General features: G+C 55.5%; 1 protein-coding gene across 1 annotated transcript; it reads right to left on the reverse strand.

Moving 5' to 3' along the window:
- Positions 1-680: 680 nt before the first annotated feature.
- On the reverse strand, positions 681-14,719 carry ABCB9 (ATP binding cassette subfamily B member 9). Its single transcript, XM_083804630.1, has 12 exons — positions 14,630-14,719; positions 12,564-13,248; positions 12,091-12,205; positions 11,553-11,683; positions 9,986-10,191; positions 9,233-9,430; positions 7,507-7,635; positions 6,360-6,548; positions 5,601-5,774; positions 4,080-4,239; positions 3,484-3,620; positions 681-2,437 (listed from the first exon to the last, which is right to left on the reverse strand). Exons 2-12 carry the CDS (start codon positions 13,168-13,170, stop codon positions 2,099-2,101), a joined length of 2,385 nt encoding a protein of 794 aa, XP_083660756.1. The 5' UTR covers positions 13,171-13,248; positions 14,630-14,719; the 3' UTR covers positions 681-2,098.
- Between the last annotated feature and the right edge of the window lie 5,073 nt (positions 14,720-19,792).

Consider the following 19,792-nt stretch of genomic DNA (forward strand, 5'->3'; position numbering starts at 1 on the left):
CTTCCCTAATTCCCAGGTTACCTTAATTTATTTTTTTTTTCCTTCCAGTTTTTCAATTAAGCAGCAATCAATTCCACTTCTACAATCCACTGGCCGTGTTCTGCTCAGTCGTTGATAAAAACGCAGAATTAATCGCTTGCCCTCCAGCACTAGGTAGAACCCCCAACCTCTTCACACCCACAGTGAATATTGTCATCAGGCAGGAACATACTGGCCATTTACTGAAATGATGAGGGGGAATGATTTCAGTGAGCTTTTGCAGCGTGATAAAGGTTTCCCAAGTGGAGGAAGGTAAGACAAAGAGAGCTCTCTTCCTTCCGAGGCACAGATTTGTATCCTATCATGAAAGCAAGCAGCTGAAAAGACTCCAGCCACAAAGCCCTGTGCTTTGAGAACGGGTCAGACTGCCTGTCCTTTTGTGTGAGACTGACTACCAGATGGGATCCGGGATGAAAACAAGTTCTTAAACAGGCTATACCTAGTGCTATGGTTCACGGTCATTATCAGATGCTGAAGGCATTTACATACCTCATTCTCTGCAGGTTTCTTGTTATTCCCCATGAGGGAACCAGAACATGTGTGGTACGCAGCTGTATCCATCCATCATCTCAGATGAACATTACCTTGAAAACCCAGATGTTCTGAATGCAAAGAACACCCCCCACTAGACTGGCTCAATGTTGAGTGGCAGAGGTAGTATTTTATTTTTTTTTTTTGAGCATCCCTCCTCAAGGACACTAAAGAGTTTGTAAAACATCACTGAACGAAAACAAAACAGTGCCAACAACAAAACTGCAAAACTGCCAAAAAGTAAAACACAGCAGCATTCAAATATTGAGAAACATGAGAGCTAAAGTGCTTGAGATCATTTCTTAACTATGCACAGTCTGAATCAGTCTTTCCCACATAAAATCCAATGCTATTTTTCAATAGCATCTGCCTGGCTGCATAGGTTTCTTCACCAATCTATGGCAGCATAACACTACTAAGCCACAGCCATCACACAAAAGGACTAGGAGCAACATCTTTCTTTCTTTCCCTCTTACTAAAAGTTAATAAATAGTACTCAAAGAAACACATTTCACAGTTCAGGCAGCGGAAGTTTGACTTCCAGGAAAGTGACTGTACGGATTTCCCATGCAGTGAAATCACTTGCATTGCCTGAAGCTGAACAAAGCTTTGGTGGGTTTTATAAAGTGCTGTCTTTTAGTATTTTATGCCTGTCTTTAGTAGTGTTTTTTCAAACCAGCACCGGGGTTGTGAGTTTAAAAAAATACTGAAATAACAGACTGAATTTCAGTGGACACTGGAGCCAGACAGACATTGTACAGTGCACACAGAAATATAATTAAAAAAATCCCTAACCCAATTATGGTAAAACTCTTCATCCTTAAAAAGAAAACCAAACACCCACCAAGCACCAAGAGTAAATCTGAAAGCAACACCTGCCTCCTGGTCCCCTGGCTCATTCCAGGAAGGATGATTACTACGTGAAACAAGCTCAGCAGCAATGGTTGTGAGCCTGAGCCTGCAGGCACTCAGTGCAAAACTCTCCCAGCATTCAGCCCCATGGAAGCGATCCCATTTTCACCGAAGCCGAAGGGAGCTCCCTACAGACTTCAGCAGACTTTGGACTGACCCCATAGATTGACAGCAGGAGCAGGACCTTGTTTTACAGTCGCTGCTTTTCTACCCAGCCAAGAAAGCCACCCCCTGAAATTCCTGGAGGGGTTTTCAACCTTCCCCTCCATGCATGCATTTAACATCCAGTACAGTTAATAGCAGTTACACATGCATATCAATGGGAGAAAAGTCCCAGTCGAGAGGAATTACTGGTAGTAAGAAAAGAAACCCAGTAGAAATGCTGAGAATTGCTAAAGACCCAACTCCCCGATCGGTTTCCCTGTTTAACCAGCAGGCGTCCGCCCACCGGGCTGTACTGCAGGAAGCTCTATAAGTGTGTGGTTTTGTGTGCACGGGTGCGTGGCGCACGCGGGACGGGCGAGCGGGCGGCGTTGTGCGGCGTGCTGGCCTGTTGGCAAGCTGCCTTCTGCCTCGGCACCCCAGCAAGCGTCTCAAGCGCCGGCCCTCGCCGCTCTCACTTGTGAGCTGTGTTGTTATAATCGTCCTGCGCCGCAGCCGGGAGGGAATGGTCTATCCTGAACTCTTCCTCCAGCCCGCTGGGCGCCTTCGCTGAATCCCCCCGGGCTTCGGGTTGGTGGCCGCCCGTGCCGCCCGCCTCGAGCCCCAGGATCTGTCTCTGCACCAGCTTGGAATAAAGACCTCCTTCTTCCATCAGCTCCTTGTGCGAGCCCTGCTGCACCACGCGGCCCTTGTCCAGCACAATGATGTTGTGTGCCTTCTCCACAGTGCTCAGCCTGTGAGCTATGACGAGCACTGTGTGGTTCTGCAAGTCGCCGTAAATCGCCTGCTGAATCTGCGCGGGAGGAAAAGCTATTAGTGCACAAGCATCGCTGGCACCGCTTTGGGAGGGGAGAAGAGCAGCTTTGTGGCTCTGTGTTAAGAAATCTCTGGGCAGGAGGTTTGCTCTCCTCTGGCTACGCAGAGGACACGAGAGCAGGACTTCCTGTAGCACTACCAGCACCGGCATGTCCATCCTGGCTCTCACTGCCTAGCCACAAATCCTCTCAGTCCAGCCAGCTCACGGATGCGGTATGCATCCATCCACTGCCAGGAAAGGGCTAGGGTGGTTAAATGACAGGTCTGCTCTTGCAAGCTGGGCTCTTGTTAGAGCTGGGATGCAAATAAAGGCCACGCAGCGTTGGCACAGACTGCGGGAAGCTGGTACCTGGGAAATGCGGCTGCTCAGAGAGGTGGGGCTGTTTCCTGGGAGGATAACAAGGCAAACCAAGAGAGCTGTTTTCCAGCCAAGAGACGGACGAAGGCACTAAGATCTGAAGGCAGGCAGATGGCCACCGGGCACACATCAAATTGACACCCCCAGCTATCCAAAACCAGCCCCAGGATGGCATCAGATACCGCGGGTGATGCTGAGGGTAATGCCCAGGCCTCAGCCCACGAGCTGCCCCACAGGGTCAGACTGCTCCACACCGTGGGCCGGCAGTGCTCATCCTCCAGCGCCAGGAGACCCACCCTCACACCAGCATTTTGACCTAGCTTTTCCTTGTGAGGATGAACCAGGCAGGCCAAACTCTGCTGCTGGCAGAGCCGTTTGGTTCTCACATCCCAGCCAGATAAACCACGGCACGGCTCACAGAGAGCCCAGGGCCTTTCCTGCAGGTATGGCTGGTTCGGTGCCTCGGCTGGGATTTCAGCTCGGGTAGTCCTACCCTGCCTACTGCAGAACCATTTTTAGAGTCTTCCTCTGTGTCTTGTGGTCTTGTGCTAAAAGGCTGCACGGTGTCGCTGTATGCCAGCTAACACTTTGCATGCTTCAGCGACTGGCAGGGATCCCGACCTGACTGGGCCTGGCAGGCCCCGACACCCGGGTCACCCACTCACCGCGTGTTCGCTCTCTGCGTCCAGCGCGCTCGTGGCTTCGTCCAGGATTAGGATGGGGGGGGTTCGGATCAAGGCCCTGGCAATAGCCACCCTCTGCTTCTGGCCACCCGACAGCTGAGCTCCTTTTTCGCCTGCCTCTGTTGGATCAAGAGGGAGAAGAAGGGGGCAAAATAAAAATCAGGAGCTGCCACCAAGTTCAGCGCCCAGCCAACAGCACCAGGACGGTGGCATGCTTTGAAGCAAAGACCGGGTAAATGCTACAGCTCCTGCTCACTTGGCAGAGCAGTTTAAATGTATTAAACACCCACAAGGTTGCAGCCCTTCCCTCCAGCAGCAAGTTCTCCAAGTCCCAGGGTGTGAGGGACTGATGCTCATGGAAACAACCAAAGGAGGAAGTCCCCGAGCCTGGGAGATCATCCAGGTCCCAGCTTCCCTCTTGCCCTGACCCACGTGGCTGCGTTGCTGCTGTCTGCCCCTAGAAGATGGGCTCCGGAAGCTTTGAAACCGAGGCAGCAGTGAGAAGCTGCACCCTCTCTGCCTTCTCATGGTTCCCTAGGCACAAAACAGTGTCAGTGCGAACGGAGGGATGTCAGTACCTGTGTGGTAGCCGTCCTGTAGCTCCGTGATGAAGGCATGTGCGTTAGCCTTCTGGGCAGCCTGAACAACCGACTCGAAGGAGGCCGAAGCTAAGCCGTAGGAAATATTATCAGCAATGGAGCGAGCAAACAGCACTGGCTCTTGGCTCACCAAGGAGATCTGCAGAGAGGAAGGGAAGAGCAGGCGGTTGGAGCCGGAGACACAACGTCTGACATCTCAGATCATCAGCATCTGTTCCTGCCAGGTAAGAACTTGAGTGGGCAGAGCCCCGCCATTAAACTGAGACACAGAAATGCCTCAACGTGAGCTTCCAGCAACGCTGGTACTGACAGGGTGCTGGGAGGCTGTTGCATAGGAAAGAAAACGCATGCAGTGCTGGTATGTTGGCACCTGGGATGGGCACCCCCTGTCTAGGACCCAGCTGTGGTTTTGCTCCAGGCCCATCATTCCCAGCACTGTCTGCTCTTCCCAGTATGGGAAACCAGTTGCTGGGACGAGGCAAGCTGGACAGACCTTCTCCCAAAGTCTTGCTAATTTCCCGTTCAAGGCTAGTTGTCACAAATGGGCCCTGTGAATAAGCCCTCCTGCGTCTTTTAATCCAAAATTAGGAAGTTCTGGACATAGCTGATGCAATTCCTTAATTGCTTAGCAACGGTCTCCCTGCCCTACTGTACAGCCATCGCTGCTCACTCTCAAATTCAGCCTTTGTTAAACAGTCTATATTGAAATAAATTGAACCCTCCAAATTATTGCTCAGAACAGGACGTGAAGAGAGCCAGCAGGATACGGTCATATTTTAATTGACTTCTCCCCATGCTCCTAACACCACACCAGGCCTGCTAAGCTGAAAGACTTGCTTGTCTTTTAGTTTTCACTCAGTACAGGCAGGGAATGTAAATTAGTCACACTGACTTTGGCTTTCCAGCCTGCTTCTGATCAATTGTTTTCAGGTTTTCCTGCTGACTCGCGAGGCCATTCACTCTGGGGGCAAACAAAGCGGGCAGTTACTTGCAGAGGAGATGGAGACTGATCTGTGCTGACATGCAGACAAGAGCCAAGGGGCCCAAACCCCTCTGCTGGGCAAAGCACCCAGCCCCTCCACTGCTCCCGCTGCTGCTGGCATCTCGAGCAGTTTAAATCCCAAAATCTCATCTGAGAATTACTTTAAGATCTTAAGGTAGAACATGCTGGAGGACTGTAAAACACTTTTTCCAAACTCAGCTTAGACTGTAATTAATCAAACAATGAAAACTGTATTTCTAATGGGTTGGCCAAACAAATACAAAACAAAACATGTTGCTTGTTCTGGTTTTGGAAGACTTCCCCCTCCGCACAAACCGATCGCCGCCCCTTTCCCTTCTGCCCCCACAAATTATCTAAATTTGTTTCCTGGACCACCTCCAGCTTTCCGGACATTTTGGAGGTTGCCAGCTCAAATCCACAGCCACATGCAACACTGCCATCCATCCCCTCCGACCACGGCAGGCGCTAGCTAGAATACACGTAGCAGTCGCTCGTACCACTGAGTGCAGGTACTTGTGATCGTACATGTTAATGGGACGCCCGTCGAGCAGCACCTGCCCGTCTTGCAGAGGGTAGAAGTTCTCCAGGATGTTGACGCAGGAGCTCTTCCCGCTGCCTGATGGGCCCACCAGCGCCGTCACTTTGCCGGGGTGCAGGGTGAAGGACACGTTCTGCAACATGGATGGGAGATTGTGGTTAGGTGCTGGCCTTCACCGGGGACCTGGGGCAGTGTGCAGGGGATTTAGCCAAATTGTGGCCCCCCACCTCAATGGCGAGCTGCTTCAGCCATCTCGCCTGCAAAAGACTAGCTGTTTGCTCCTCCTCCCAGCTCCCTTCCTCCGAGGAAGCAAGAAGCCTGCAAACTCGCTTTGAATTTGCCTGCTTGCGTGGCAGGACCTCCAAAAACTGCACGGCTTTGCTGTCTCACCCTGCCCTGTGACCCCAGCCCCTTTCTCACATGGAAGCAGCCTGAGACAACTTGGCACAAAGCCCTGTACCACGCTGACGTGTTCAATGTCTGAGCTGGGAAAAAGGGTTTTATTAATAAAACTCTTTCCCTGTAAGGAAAGCCAGCCCTAGACACCCACTGTTCATTATGATCTGTTTGCCAGCATGCCACTGAGCCTGCCTTTATGCATCTCCAGAAGTGCAGCTGACCTTCCCTGTGGGCTGGGGATCAGTTATTGTCGTGACAAAAGAATATCGTGATAGGAATATCCTCCCGATGGGGAGCTCTCCGCACTGGTGGGGCTCACCTGGAGGACCTGCGTGGCGGAGCGAGTGCGGTAGGAAAACGTCACGTTTCTGAACTCCACCTTCCCATCCACGTGGTCCGGGGCCAGCGACCCGTCGTTCACCATCGTTGGCTTGCGGTCGATGAACTCGAACACCTTCTCAGCAGCTCCCACTCCCTGCATCAGGCCGCTGTAGACGGAGCCCACGGACTGGAAGGGAAGAGGCAACGATGAAACCCTCTCACGTGATGGAAACAGCAATCACGGCCACTCGTAAGGAGAGCGGTCAAAGCGTTTCCAAATCTACCGTCTGACGTTAACTGGAGGCAGGCAGAGAAAGAAAGCTCTTACCGCCACCCAAGGTATATTTCTCTCTGGAATAACTCCCCATCGCGCTGGCCCTTCTCACTGTTAAACCCAGAATTGCCGAACAGCCTGTAGTGCAACTGCCCCTCCCATCAGAGGAAAAAAACCCCAAACCATAAGAAACACACACCGAAACCACAGCCTGGAAACACCACCAGAGCCCGCAGTTATCAGCGCAGATGGTGAGAGCTGGGTGAGCTGTCTCCGGCTCTGCTCTGTCACTGAAGCACCGCTGAAACCAAGCTTGGCTGCGAGGAAACCTGGACTTGCTAATTTCTGCCTCAATTAGCCAAACTGACACCTTGGCAAGGGGGAAGCAGCCCTGGGTGGGCTCCACCATCCCACCCACAATCCCAGCTTGCTAACGCGCTGCCAACGCAGCAGCTTGCAGCCTGTTCCAGGGAAGTTTTTTTTTTTTTTTAAATAATGTAATTAAGCTCTTAATGAACCCTGAAATTTAACAGGCAGCCGCACAATCTCTGCATCCTTCATACCAGGAAACATGCTTGGGAGACAGCCAGGACTCTCCTGTTCAGCGGGGCCAGCCCAAACCTTTTGGTGCTGATTGCCTTATTGGTGCTGAGCTCCTTTGGGTGCTTTCAGGAGCCAAGGCATTAGCAGAGGCCTTATTCAAGGGGCCATAATGGGATGGGAGCGGGGAGCAGAGGACACACAGGTGGGCAAAGCCACCCGTGTGGTAGGGTAGGCAACACCAGGTCTAGTCCCGCAACTGCAGAGACTGGGAACATCTGTAAGACAAACATCACCTTGATACGGGGTGTCCCAGAGGGGTCGGGCTCACCTCCATGCAGTCTCCCAAGACGAACTCATAAATGATGAAGGATATCAGGTTTCCGCTTGTCATTTGCCCAGAGATCACGAGGTGCCCGCCGTAGTAAAGGATGCTGACCTGGACCACCAGGAGGGTCAGCTGAAAGCAAGCAAACACCCCCAGATCAGCAAGGATGACCGACGTTTTGGTGTCGCTGTAGTTACCCACACAACGGCCCACAGTTCAGGAGCTGACATTTATTCTTTGAGCCCCAAACCAAGCATCCTTGACACTGCATGGCTGACAGCAGTGAGGATGGATATGAAAAGGGAAAAACAACTCCGGTACCTGGGATGGGATCTTTCAACAAAACAGGAGTCCAGAAGGGCAACAAGGAGGGAGGATTTATCTGAAATAACAGTGCCTCATCGATGTCTCTTGGACTAACATCCTCAAGGATAATAATCCATGCTCGAATTATCCAAGACATGCAGTCACCTCACCGCTAAAATAAACTGTTAAATGGCTGTGACACATTTTAATTTAGAGCACCAAACCAAGCCAAGAGTTAATGCACAAAATCCCTGCATATACAAGTCCCTGCAGCACAACCTCAGCTCTCGCTTGAGATCAGTGTGTGGGGGTGCCACCTACTCCGCAGAGACAGCTCAGCCCTGATGCGACAGATAACAGCCCCGTGCCTTTAGTCAGCCTGTTTCTTTCCACGCAATGCCCGGTGCTCTGCGCAACGTTTGCCACGCAGGCTGCTACAGGGTTACATGAACGTCCAGAGCCTTCCCAGGATCACAAGCGGTGGGAAGGGCTGCTGGCTATAAAGTCATGCAGAGGAAAATACTGAGAAAAAGTTCCTTTTCTCTCCGCCAAGATCTGACCTGAAGATCCCCAGTTTCCTCTGAGAAAGGCTCCGCTAGGGCTGTGCTAAATCTGTCAGCTTCTTTTTACGTGAGCCCCACAGGAGCAGTTTTGATGGTTTTGGACTCCTTTGACTCAGCGGGATCTGTTCTGACCCAGTTCTTGCCGCTGGCTTCACCTGGATGCGCAGGAACAATGCTAGAAATGCTCTGCTTTTGCTTCCAGCCTTGGGAACCCGCAAGCCTCCCACAGCTGTACGAGGGCGTCATACCTCAAAAAACCTTTCAGCAGCATCCCTGAACGAGCGTGGGTAAGGGCAGCCCGACGCGAGGGCTTTGCGCTGCCTTAGCAGCCGGTGCAGAAGCCCCGGACCATCTGGTCCCAAGCAATGAAAAAAACACTTTGCAAAAAAAAACAAAAACAAAAACCACAACAAAACAAAAAAATCAGCAGCCTCCCCTCGCCACTGCCCCCACACAGAAGATCTCTGTTTCTGAGCAGAGTCTCAACCTACGCAGCGGCTGCTTCCCGGCTGGAGCAGCCGGAGATGAGCTGGCACAGGCATGCAATGCAGCAGCCCGAAAACACGGGGTTTTCCACGACCTTGAGCAGTTATCAGTGATATTTTTATTTACAAGAGAAAGCAGGCTGTTCACCGGCATGATGCAATGCTGCCCTAAGGGGGAACGGAACGTATTTTTCATGAGTTCAAAAAAAAATAATAAAAAAATATCAAGAGACGGTGGTTTACTGGCAGCAGACACCAAGGCTGGGCTCATCCCACAAAGCTCCCTGAGAGCGTGGAGCAGCACGGACATCACACCACGCGTGGTTTGTCAGCTGAAGTGATGTCCCCCGCCCGTCCCTAGTGCTGGTCACCTACCCCGCTGGACCACACGTAGTAGGTGTAAGCCAGGGCCTCGCGCTTGTTCAGTTTGTACACCTGCTGCAGCTTCTGCCAGTACACGTTGGCCTCTGCCTCCTCGTTTGCAAAGCTGCGGACGGTCTTCATGGCAGAGATGGTCTCCTCGGCGGTGTTGTTGGCCTTGGCCAGGGCATTCTGCACGTCCTTGGAGAGTTTCTGCAGGGAGAAGAAGCAGAGGGAGCTCAACACACGCCCGGCTGCCTGTGGCACCTCTCTCAGGCTCAGGAGAGGGCACGGTGACATTTTCCAAGGCCATGGACCGAGCCAAGGCTGAGCACTGGGACGTATCCCCCACCTTGGGACAGCGGGAGAATGTGGTGCAGGACTCGCATGGCCACAAGCCGTGGCATGAACCACAGGGGACAGCCCCTGGCATAGAAAGGGAGCTTGGGGCTAGGTTTAACCCTCCACCCGAGTTACTCCAAAGGGAGAGGAGAGGACAGACAGCATGTATACGAGCAGGCACATATGGAACATCTCGTGGCCAGGCTACCTCTCCTGTCAGCTCCCGAGCACGAAGATAACAGCCAAACCTACGCTCATCTGCCCATGCAGGTGCCATGCTGCCTTCCTGCCCCCACTGCGGGCAGCAAAACTCCCAAATATCAATCCCTCCAGCTCCAAGGCCGCCCACAATCCCCACAACAGCTTCCCAAGGGGACCAGCCCAGCGTCGTGGCACACGACAGCCACACCAGCCCCTCCTGCCTACCTTGTAGTACTTGCCGTAGACGTCGGACACCAACATGATGATGGGGAAGCCCATGAAGGTGACGAGCGAGAGCTTCCACGAGAGGCTGAACATGAAGAAGATCACCCCCGTGGCCTTCACGACGTTGCGCAGGAAGATGTTGATGTTCTGGGAGACCAGGTCGCTCACGATGGTCGTGTCCGACGTCAGGCGGGAGATGACGTCCCCTGCAGGAACGAGGGGTTGGGGAAGGGAGAGGGGGGACACGTCACCACGGCAGGTCGCTGCCTGGCCGTGTCCCGTGCCCCGTGTCCCATGATGGGACCACACACAGCGGTCCTGGCAGACGGAGCTCCTCATCCAGCCCAGGGCCTGGCTGGGGGACAGCCGAGCAGCATGGATGGGGATCCACAACAGCGGATGTGAAGCAAAGCGGAGGAGCTCAGACTGCTGGATGCACAAGGGACATGAAATGCATCCAAAAGCACAAACTACATCCTCGTGTCACTCGGGACATCTGCAGAACAAAGGGGACTGCCTCCGCACTGTACCCTGGAGGGCACCCCGTGGGCACACAGGCTGCCACGTGGGTGCATCGTGGGTGTTCACTGGGCTGAACACCCCTCTGGAGCTGTCACCCCAGCCCCCAGCTCATTTCTGAATGATGCCAGGAGCCCTCCACGAGCCTGCCAGGGACTGCTGGCACCTTTCCCCGCTGTCCTCGCAGGACCAGAAGCACTCCTGGCACAGCACGCCCCGCAGAGCACAAGGCAGCTTTGGGTTTAGCTGTGTGTCCTGCAGCCTGGAGGAGGCCCAAGTGACCTGGAGGATGTGGGTGCGGCGACTAAGGACAAAGCTCCTGCAGCGGAGACGAACATTAAGAGCCAGCAAACACCACCCTGCATTTCTAAGCACTTGGCCTGTCTTCGAGTGCAGCCAGGGCCGAATCCCCGTACTAAGCAACTGCTAGTCCAGGGTTACTGGATCCCACTTCCAATAACATCTCCAGTGTCCTCAGCTAGCAGGGCAGCTCGCAGCGATTGCTAAATACAGCGGTAACCTCAAAACTAAAAATATCGCCGGGAAGAAATTAAGTGTGGGAAAAGTTGCAGCCGACTGGGGCCACGCCAGAATGACACAGCCGGGGACAGGACTGAGTGGCAAGCTGGGAAAGCCACAAGCAAGCACAGCAAGCTTTACGCGCCTGAGGTTTCCAGTGCCTGGAGCAGAGATGGAGGGCAGCTGTCAGTGGGAAGGGAGGTGCAGGAAGGGGAAAGGAGGTGTTTTGGGGATGAGATGGCCAGAGATGAATGTGTCAGCCCCGGGGCTGCTGGATGTCAGGTTGGTCAGTGGCAGAGTGACATCCTCAAGGTGCTGGGCAATCCTGACGCCATGGCAGGGAGGTACCCAAAAGGTTAAAAAAAAATAAAAATAGAGCTTTCTATCCCCATTTCTAAACATGAGCATTTGGGTGCCACCTCCAGCTACTGACAGCTACTTGCCAGGAGGGCAAACCAAAGGGAAAAAATACCGTAGGCTGGGCCAGGATGGAGGGACTAGAGCAAACCCAGGGGAAAGGGGAACCCACCTGTGCGATTCTCATCAAAGAAACTCATCTCTTGGGACACCAGCGACCTGAAGAGGCAGTTGCGGAGGCGGATGTTCAGCCTTGCAAATATGAGCGTAAAAACGCCGCCCCGGATACCTGCGGCAAATGAGCTAATTGCAGATAAGAAACGTTATAGACCAGTGGACACGAAACCCACTCCTCAGCAACACAAACACACCAACACCCACGCCAAGGGCTTGGGCAATGCTGTGCCGGTACTGTTTTCCACCCCGGGAAGTGATGGTTTTACCAGCCCATGCCTCCACGGGGTGCTACCAGAAGCGGACGCTGGTCCTAACCCCAGTAATGACACCCGTCAGGATGGGACACGGTGCTGCCAGGACAGCCTTCCCTGGGGGGCCCGTCCCCTGTGCCTGCTCCTGCTCCCGCTCCCCCACCGTGGGCAGACGGATGAGGAGGGCTATGCGATGGCCTCCCCACCACCACCACGGCCTCGCAGCGCCGCGAAGCGCCGAGAAGCCAAAATGAATCCCTGGGCTCCAGCCCCCGCGATTACCTTCCTATGGCGAGCAGCGACATGACCAGCACCGCCGTGGAGAAGCGGTCCATGCTCTTCTGCACCACGATGCCGTCGATGGCCAGCCCCGTGTAATAGGGCAGGAAGGTCTCTCCTGCACAGGACCACAGGACAAGAGGTTACAGACCCACCACACACAGGACCAGCACGGAACCTGTAATCCCAACCACGAAGGCCCTTGGACAACCCCATCCCCACCATGGAGATACCCCTACCTCACATGAGATGTACCAGGAGGCACAGCCCCTAGTAGCGCACAGAGATGTCCCATTTCCCATTGCATTTTACCCTCCGCTGTACATTTTGCCCCATTTAATTCTTCCCCCAGCCCATTTAGGAGGTGCCACCCATCTCAGGAGCAAGCCCAGGGTGCCGCTGAGCCCCATGCATGGCTCCTTCCCTCCCGACGAGGGGCAGAGCACCCTACGGCCCCCTCCAGCCCCTTCGCTCACCCAGCGCGGCCACGAGGAGGAAGAAGGAGGCGATGCCCAGGAAGAAGGCGTCCGGCTTGGTGTACGACAGCAGCTTGTGGATGGTGGGACCCGCCGCCTCCTCCCGCTTGTCCCGCGGGGCGTCGCAGCTCTCCTCCGCCTCGGTGCGGGACTCGGAGCTGGGCCCCAGCGCCTCGCGGGAGGACGTCACGCAGGCCAGCAGCTGCCACAGCCCGAAGGTGGCCGCCAACGCCACGTAGGTCCAGGCAAAGAGCCCCCAGAACCAGGGGTCCTTGATGGTCCTGCGCACCTCCGAGTAGAGCAGCAGCTTCACCATCATGTAGATGCCCATGAGGAGGCAGATGACGGCGATGAAGGTCCGCGAGGCCCTGAGGCGCCGTGGGCCGTAGGCCGTGTTGGTGGCGACCCCGATGGCGGCCCCCAGCAGCACGCAGCTGCGGTAGAGGCAGCCCCCCCAGACATCCAGCAGCGAGTTGAAGATGTTGAAGTGCCGCAGGTCCTGCAGGATGTCCCGGCCGCCCCGGCCGTGGGCGTACAGCAGCGTGGTGACCGCCACATCGGCCCCGCTCAGCGCCAGCGTGCTGGCCACTGCCTTCCAGGCACGCATCCTCCCGGCCAGGCTGGGAGCCACTGAGGCGGTGGGGGGGACGGTCCTAGTGCAGGGAGGACATGGCCACGGTGTCCTCTGCGTGGGGTGAGAAGAAGGGGACGGGGTTGGTGTTCGCCACCGGGAGGTGGTGGGGAAAGGGGAGCAGGTTGCAAGTGCCTGTGGGGGAAGCCACGGCAGCCACCCAGCATCCTGACCCCAAACACCGCTCTCTGTTCCTTCGTCCCCTCCTCTTCCCCTCTATATACGCTCTGAGATATTTCATGGAATTGGAAGCCCAAATGAAGACAAATTCCCCCTCCCAGATGTCTCCATCCATCCTGAATCCTGAACCTGAAACCTCCCCTTGCATCTCGGTGGGAAACTTCATCCTCTCTTACTGTGAAGGCTCCAGGCCCACCCCGAGGTCCCAGCTGAATGATGCTGGGACACAGGCACAGGACCACAGGTCCAGGACACCTGTGCAGCCCTCAGGCCCTGCGCTACGGAGCCGTGCAGATATTGAACCCAGGCATCTGGGATCTGAGGGTCCCTCCCTGCTTTTCCTAGGATGAAGCTGAAATCAACCACTCAATCAAAACCCTACTGAAACCTTATCAAAGCATAAAGGAGAGCAGCTCTGCTTTGTAACAGCTTCTCCTCTTAGAAAACCAACAAAAAAACCCGCATTATCTTCAAAAAAATGCATTATCAATGATGTCTTGAGGTCCCTTCCAACCCCTACAGTTCTGCGATTACAGCTCCAGCAGCCACAGCACCCTCCCAAATAACCCTTTGGGGCAACCCTCTGAACGTGCCGCATAAAATTCAGAGACACGCAATAAAAAAAAAATCACGAGGGAAAACTACAGAGCAGCTGGGAACCCACACCCGCATCCCACGGGAGAGGGAGGCTCCGAGGCGGGGACACCGCCCTTGCCGCCACGCGTGGCTCCGACCCCACGCGGGGATGCTTGGGACCGGCTCCGAAGTGACATAAAAAGCGGTAAAAAAAAAATAAAATAAAAAAGCGGGACTTCCTTCCTTCCTGCCCACCGGCGCCATGCCCAGAGGTGCTGCGCTTCAGGAGGAGGCAGCGTGACCGATCCACGCGAAGGCAGCCCCGTGGAGCAAGGAAGGGCCGTACAAAGTCCCCTCGTGACGCGTGGGCACCGGGGCGTTGCGGGGTCCACGGAGAGCCCTCCGGGCTCTCCGTGGACCCCGCAACGCCCCGGTGCCCGTGGATGGAGCCTTGCCCCATCCCACCCCCCAGCATCCCCCCACCCCACCTACCCGCGCAACCCACGCAGGCAGCTTTTCCCCGCGCCGCACCCCCTTTTCCCACCAACCACCCCCTCCGCCCATCCCTCCGTGCTCCGGCCGTTCCGCAAAACCCCCCAAAACCGGCGCGGAGCCCCAAAAAAACCCTCCCAAACCACCCCCCCCCCCCCCCCCCCGCCCCAACGCAGCGCGCCCCTACCTGCGGCGGCTCCGGCGCCGGCGCGCCCGCTGCGGGAGAAGGTCGCGGGTGGGCGGGGCTTAACCCATCAGGCCACGCCCACCTCCCCCTTAGCCACGCCCCCTCGCTGCGGCGCTTTCCCGCCGGCGCCACCGTGCGCCGGGAACGGGGGTGACCAAAACGGGGGGGGGGGGGAGGGGGGGGCACCGGTGTCGCCCCCCAGCGTCACCCCCCCCGGTGTCCCCCAGCCCCGCACCGCCTTGGCCAGGGCAGCCTCAGGGTCCCCCCCCCACACCCTGTAAAATTTCACAGAATTTATTTTCTTTGGGTAGGAAATAAGAGGGAAAAGATGGAAGGGCCCTGAACCACGCATGGTGGGGTTTTAAATTAACCCCTAATAATTAGCCCCTACTACAAGTATTGCTGCGAGGGGTCCGTTTTCCAGAAATCCGGCTGATAAATGTTTTTGTCTTCGAGCCGGGACAAGCTCGTGCCATCCAGAGGGCTGCCAGCGCTCGGCCTCTTCCCCGCTCAGCACCCAGGTGGGTGACAAGGGACAGCCGGGTGCCCTGGGTCACCTGCGGTCAGGGGTCCCCGCGCTGGACTTCAACAGGGTCTGCAACCCCGGCAGCGTGGGGTCTGTGGGAGTCCCGGAGTTCACCCCACGTCTGGGGAGAACAGAAGGAAGAAGTCAGTTTCCTCTGCCCGGATAACCAAAAAAAAATGAAAATCTCACGTTTCGTTGTCGATTTTAATCCCGCTAATGAGCGCTTACAACTAAACAGCTCGCTTCAAGCCATCCCCACGGCCACAGGGATGCAGCCAGACCTGGCGTGGCTCTTCCCGGGTCGGGCTGCCGGCGGGGAGGGCAGATCTAAGCCGTAGGAAGCAGACTGCAGCCTGGCGAACGCCGTCGCCCCTTTCCCTCTCTGCACCCAGATCGCTCCCCAGGCCTCAGTGCAATGACTCCCGTGTTCCAGGTGGAGGCTCCTGGCACTACCGAGCCCCCTGCTGCCCCCAGGTGAAGATGGTGCCACTTCTCTGTGCCGTAGGGATGGTCCAAACCCGGACCAGGAAGGGACGGAGCAGAGCCCCTTGTCTGAACCTTCCCCTTCCTCGCTCCCCAAGACAGAGCAGCTGCGTCCGTGCCCTGGGCCCCCACACAGCCAGGACACAGCCCTCGGGAACAGTTCGCTCTGCTGGCCCCAGCCCCGCAGGACCCCCAGAAAAGCCCCAGAGGCTAACTGGTTTTCTTCCCCCCAGCCATGCTCTGCTCAGGTGGCAGGACTGTCTTGATTTGGAAGGACACAAACTGGCCCTTCTTCAGCTTCTTCAGGGGAGAGGCGCCGTTGCCCCCGAACACGTTGTCTTCCACTTTGAATGCAAGAGAGGGCAGGCCCCGGCTTTTCCTCTTCATGCTCTTGCGCTCCCGCTTGTAGGCTGTGGTCATGTTGGCGATCACCTGTAAAGCAGATGGCTCGGGTTGGGCCTTGAGGCTGCTTAAAAATCAGCTCAGCTCTGCTGGCGAAAGCTGTGCCGGCAGTGTCAGCGCTGCTGGCGGCACCTCGAGGCACGGGAGGGACCAAACGAGGTCTCTCCCCACCTCGTCTCATCACCCCCAAACTTGCAGAACCCATGCTAAGAAACGACGATTTGTGGCTGTGCTCAGAGTTCTCCAACGGCAGAGGGCAGAATGGGATCTAGGCTGGAGCTTCGGGAAGCTCTGAGCACCTCCTGTCAACCACAGCTCCTGCTCCTGCCCTGCTCCTGCCCTGTTTGCAGGTGGTACCAGCGACCCAGACACCAGACGGGGCAGGACACCTCAGTGTGACCTTGTCTAACATTTTTTGACACACAGGTCTCCCAAGCACTTTCCAAAAGACACTGAGGCAATTTTTTGAGGCAGGAAACCTTCACGGGAGAGAGCCCACAGGCAAGAGACTCCTGCGGGGTGGCATTTCTGGACAGGCAGGGGGCTCAGCTGCAAGACTTACAATTTCTTTCACGGCGTTCTGCTGCTCCTGAACAGCGGCTGTGAACGGCGGGAGGCCGTCTGCCTTGCTGGAGCTAACGCCCTGCTCCTTAGAGTCCTTGACGAAATCCACCTGCAAGGCACAGACACGTGGGCGTTACCCTGTAGCTGCACCAGCACCGAACCTCCTGCACAACCCCGCTCTGCCGAGAAGTTACCTCGGAGGACAGGCAGACGTATCTGTTGAACATGAGGAAGAAGGGGGTGTACTTCGTGGCGGAGTTGACCGAGGTGCGGAAATCGAAGAGCACGGGGTCGAGGTGGGCGTCCCACTCGCCGGGCTTCTCGCTCACCACGCTGCAGATGGAGGATCTGAGCAGCTCGGCGCTGCGGTCGTCCAGGCTCGCGCAGTCGGCGGGGTCTGCAGGGGTGAGGATCTGTGAGATGTTCCAGCGCTCGCACAGATGCCGGCTGACCTGCAAAGGTCACCGCAGCAGTGAGCGGCCCCCCCCTGCCACGAGACACGGCCGCGCCACGTGGCTGCAGGGGGGGGGGGACTCACAGTGCTGCTGGTAGCAAAAAAAGACTGGAGCAGAAACGCTCCCAGAAGCCTGAGGTACTACAGGAGAGGGAGAAAGGTGCCACTGGGCATGGCGAGCTCCCTGGAGAAGTCATGGCCTGACCGAGGATTTTGCAACAACCTTTGTAACTGCGCTTGAGGCTTCCCACAGCACTGGCAAACTGGGTTAATCCCAGCGCGGGGCAGAAAGCTTACGGGCATCATCCCACGGGGCTCTTCCTTCCAAGCAGAGAGGCTGCAGTGCGGCTGGAGGACTTGCACCACCTAACTGTGGCCTCAGATCCCTACAGCGTGAAGGCTTTGGAAAGCACCTACTGCTCGGGCAGCGGGGCTGGGAGGTGGCAGCACCAGCTCCTCGCACCCCGTGCGCGGCGTGCTGTGGCTCTGCCAGTTGGACCTGCTGTCCAAAAAAAACTTGAGATCACGTTGCTTTTTCCCTGAACCACCCAGCGCGTGACCTACCTCCTCGCAGAAGTCCCAGCTCTGACTGGCGTAAATGTTCTTGGACGCTCCGAACCTGAAGAAGAAGAGGACACACGATTGGTTTTACTCCACAGGTCGCAGGGCAGAGCAGCCGATCCTCACAGGAAATAGGGCACAAAAGGGACAGAGGGTCCCCAGTGGGGAGAGGCAGGCGTGACCTCGCCTTGCCAAGAGCAGAGAGAGCTCTGCTGGCCGTATCTGTTCCAAAACAGCCAAGCCTGTTTGTTCAGGAATGATAAGGCAGCAGCAGAAGCAAGCAAAGTTTCTTAATCTGAAAGCAGCCTCTGCTGGCTCCACGTATTTTCCACGAGGTACTGTGGTGAGAGGCACCACACGAGTGCAAAACAAACACCTCCTGCAAGGGATCAGGGTACAGTTTAGAGCTTCTGCAGGGAACTGGGGCACAAACTCTCCTGACCTTGGAGCTACGCAGAGAATCACTTCTGCCTCTTTCTCCCTTCCCCTGCTAACAGGAGGACACCAAGCTGCTCCCAAGCACTTTGTAAAGAGCAACTGCGAGGCACTGCACGACCTCTCCTGCGGGAGAGAGCGCGTGCTTTTGTGGGGAACCATCTTGTGGACACAGATTCTATCTGCAACACTTCCCAGAGTGCCCCACCTCACTGCAGAGGCGCAGTGTAACTAACAAGAGAAGAGCCCACCTGTAAAAAATTGTAGCTAGGGCTTTAGCCACTGACAAGGGATCTTTCTTCTGCAGAGGAACAGCCTCAGTCCACTTAGTGAAATAGTCGGTCACAAGGAGGACGTGTGTATTGCTCTGGCTTGTCTCAGGAAAAGGTCCTGCATGAACGAGCACCAAGAAAAATCAACGTGATGCCACATCATCACCCAAATGAGGAAGGTAAAAACCGAACCCAGCAAAACAATCGCTATGACAAGGCAAACAACCCCGATTCTGTTCGGCACTGCCATTTAGCCAGCACAACTCTGTGACCTTTGTCATCAAAAATCCACCCATCACAGCCTCAATCCTGAGAAGTAATGCACGCCCACAACTCCCATTGTGTGTCGAGTGGGAACCGCGCCAGTCACCGGATCAGGTTGCGCCTCGGTAAGCTGCTACGGCCTCCCTGACACCTCCTCACTGCAGAGCTAGGTGGCTTTCACTCACGTGTGGCCCCAAGTCTGCCACGCTTCCTGATGGCTGGCGCGGAAGCCTTGAAGAGCCTGTTTGACAGCCGCAAACACTCACCGTGAACATCTAATCCCAGCACTTCCCAGGGAGATTCCACTTTAACAGGTCTGGCTTTCCGCGATACGTTCTTGTTGTGCTCCGCGTTCTGGCACGTTTCGCACATTTTGATCTGGAAAAGGAAAAATTCGTATCAAGGGACTTTAAAATAGGCCGACAATTTCTGTCAGATTCAGACTGAACAGGTTATGAATGGGTAGGAGGGGCAGTAACTGTGAGCAGCTTCCTTCTACCCTATAAAAATAATGGGACAAAAGAGAAAGAGGACAAAAGACAACAGGCTGACACAGCTCACCTCTGACAAAACTCACTCAGACAGCTTTTGAGGACACAATAACCAACTTTCTGAATATGATCTATAGCAAAGACATTTCTCACCCCACTTTGGAGCAAATATTTACTGTATTTTAAACTTCTTCTACTGACTAGAAAAACTGTCAGCCCCAGGGTGCTGGAGGGGCATGGGCTCTTGGTTTATGCAATGTAACTGCAGTTCTCCAAAGCAGGCCGTGCCACAGAGCCCTGCTGCAGGGGACTTTCAGCAACACACCGGGTGAGGCACAGCAGCCCGGAGGAGCTGACAGAAACAAGCACCTCTCATTGCAATAGTTTAGCGACCTGAGGAGCTCTGGCAGGAATCCATCCTGCTCAAAGCCAATCCCAGTTCCCATGCTGGCCAAAAGTGCCCTGCACGAGGATGCCTACCTGTGTAGGCTTTCTCAGGCTCAGGGGAAAGACACTCAATTTATCCAGCTGTCTCAGGCCGTTCCAGCAGTTTCACCTAGCAGGTGGCTTCAAAGCAAGAGCACCAGAAATGAAACCGCCCCTGCATGAGGGCTCCTCCAGCTGCTCTCTGGGGTCTCCTGCCTGAACGCCTCGGGAAACGCTGGTGGTGCCGCACTCACCCAGTCCACCACATCCTTCACGATGCCCAGC

The sequence above is a fragment of the Anser anser genome (genome assembly GCF_964211835.1).
Source record: "Anser anser genome assembly, chromosome: 18".
Classification (NCBI taxonomy): domain Eukaryota; kingdom Metazoa; phylum Chordata; class Aves; order Anseriformes; family Anatidae; genus Anser; species Anser anser.